General features: G+C 61.1%; 1 protein-coding gene across 1 annotated transcript in view; it reads right to left on the bottom strand.

Annotated features, from left to right (window-relative positions):
- LOC104084198 (1-phosphatidylinositol 4,5-bisphosphate phosphodiesterase delta-3-like) overlaps positions 1-931 on the bottom strand; it is a gene marked incomplete at its 3' end in the record, with an annotated part of 5686 nt that extends 4755 nt beyond the window's left edge. Inside the window, exons 1-2 of the mRNA XM_009587940.1 lie at positions 711-931; positions 493-622 (exon numbers count right to left, since the gene is read on the bottom strand). Coding sequence (XP_009586235.1) covers positions 493-622; positions 711-931 — 351 coding nt within the window. The remainder of the gene's footprint in view (positions 1-492; positions 623-710) is intronic.
- Positions 932-1050: the final 119 nt, after the last annotated feature.

The following is a 1050-nucleotide window of genomic DNA, read 5'->3' as shown; positions in this document are numbered from 1 at the left end:
GGCCACCCCCTGCCTCGTCCTGCCTCGTCCTCCCTGTCCCTTGGGGTTGGCAGCGTGTGTGATGAGTTTGGGGGGGCTCAGCTAGTGGCATGAGGGCTCGGGGATGGGTTGTCCCTAGGGAGGTGCAGGGGCATGTCCCCTCTGACCCTCCAGTCTGGGGTGGAGCAAAGCAGAGCGCCGTGCCTCAGTTTCCCCAGGTGGAAAGGGACTTTGGGAGATGCCCATGGGGACAGCACCCCATGGGGGGAAAATGTCACACCTTGGGGACCCACAGAGCAGAAGGGGTGAGACAGCTCGCCCCACCCTATCTTCAGCTCCTTCTCATGATGGGACCCAACCATTGGTGGTGGACCCAACCATTGGTGATGGTGGGTGGCTTTGGGTGTGACGAGTTTGACATTTCTCTGTGCTTGGGAAGACAGAGAAGGAGCCGGCATTCCCTCCTGGTGACAGCAGTGGGGGACAGTGGGTGATGGAGCACATGACGGGTACCTTGAAGAGCTTGTAGGCGTAGACATCATCCATATCGATGTTGATCATCCTCAGCATGCTCTTCACCTCCCGGAAGGACATCTTGTTGTCCTTGTTCCTGTCTGCTCGCTGCAGGACCCCATGGATCCAGCTACGCTGGGGTAAGGAAACCACCCGGCGTCACCCCCATGGCTGTCCCCAACCTGTCCCCAAGCCCCCATAGCTCTGACAAAGGATATTGGTCGAGCTTCTCCGGTTGACTCATGGCTTGCAGCCTCCCCATCAGTTTGGTGAGTCCTTGCACCCAGTGGCGGGCATCCTCCTCGCCCCGGGCGGCCAGGTCAAGGTTCTTGCGCTTGCCCTTGAAGACGAGGGTGAAGCAGTGCCGCTCGGGGAAGGCGGCACCGTACTTGCGTAGACCCTCCGACTGGTGTCCCTCGCGCACCCCCTCGATGTGCATCACCGAGACTGCAGGGACACGCGCGGTGATGGGGCCACCCCGGGGGTGGAGGTGGTCCCTCGGCATTTCTCCCACCCACGAGCATCCTGGCTGCTGATGAACACCCTACGTGTCCCCAG

The sequence above is a fragment of the Fulmarus glacialis genome, unplaced genomic scaffold (assembly GCF_000690835.1).
Source record: "Fulmarus glacialis isolate BGI_N327 unplaced genomic scaffold, ASM69083v1 scaffold20821, whole genome shotgun sequence".
Taxonomy (NCBI): Eukaryota; Metazoa; Chordata; class Aves; order Procellariiformes; family Procellariidae; genus Fulmarus; species Fulmarus glacialis.
The sequence above is the reverse complement of the archived record's forward strand: the minus strand, read 5'-3'. Positions and strand labels throughout refer to the sequence as shown.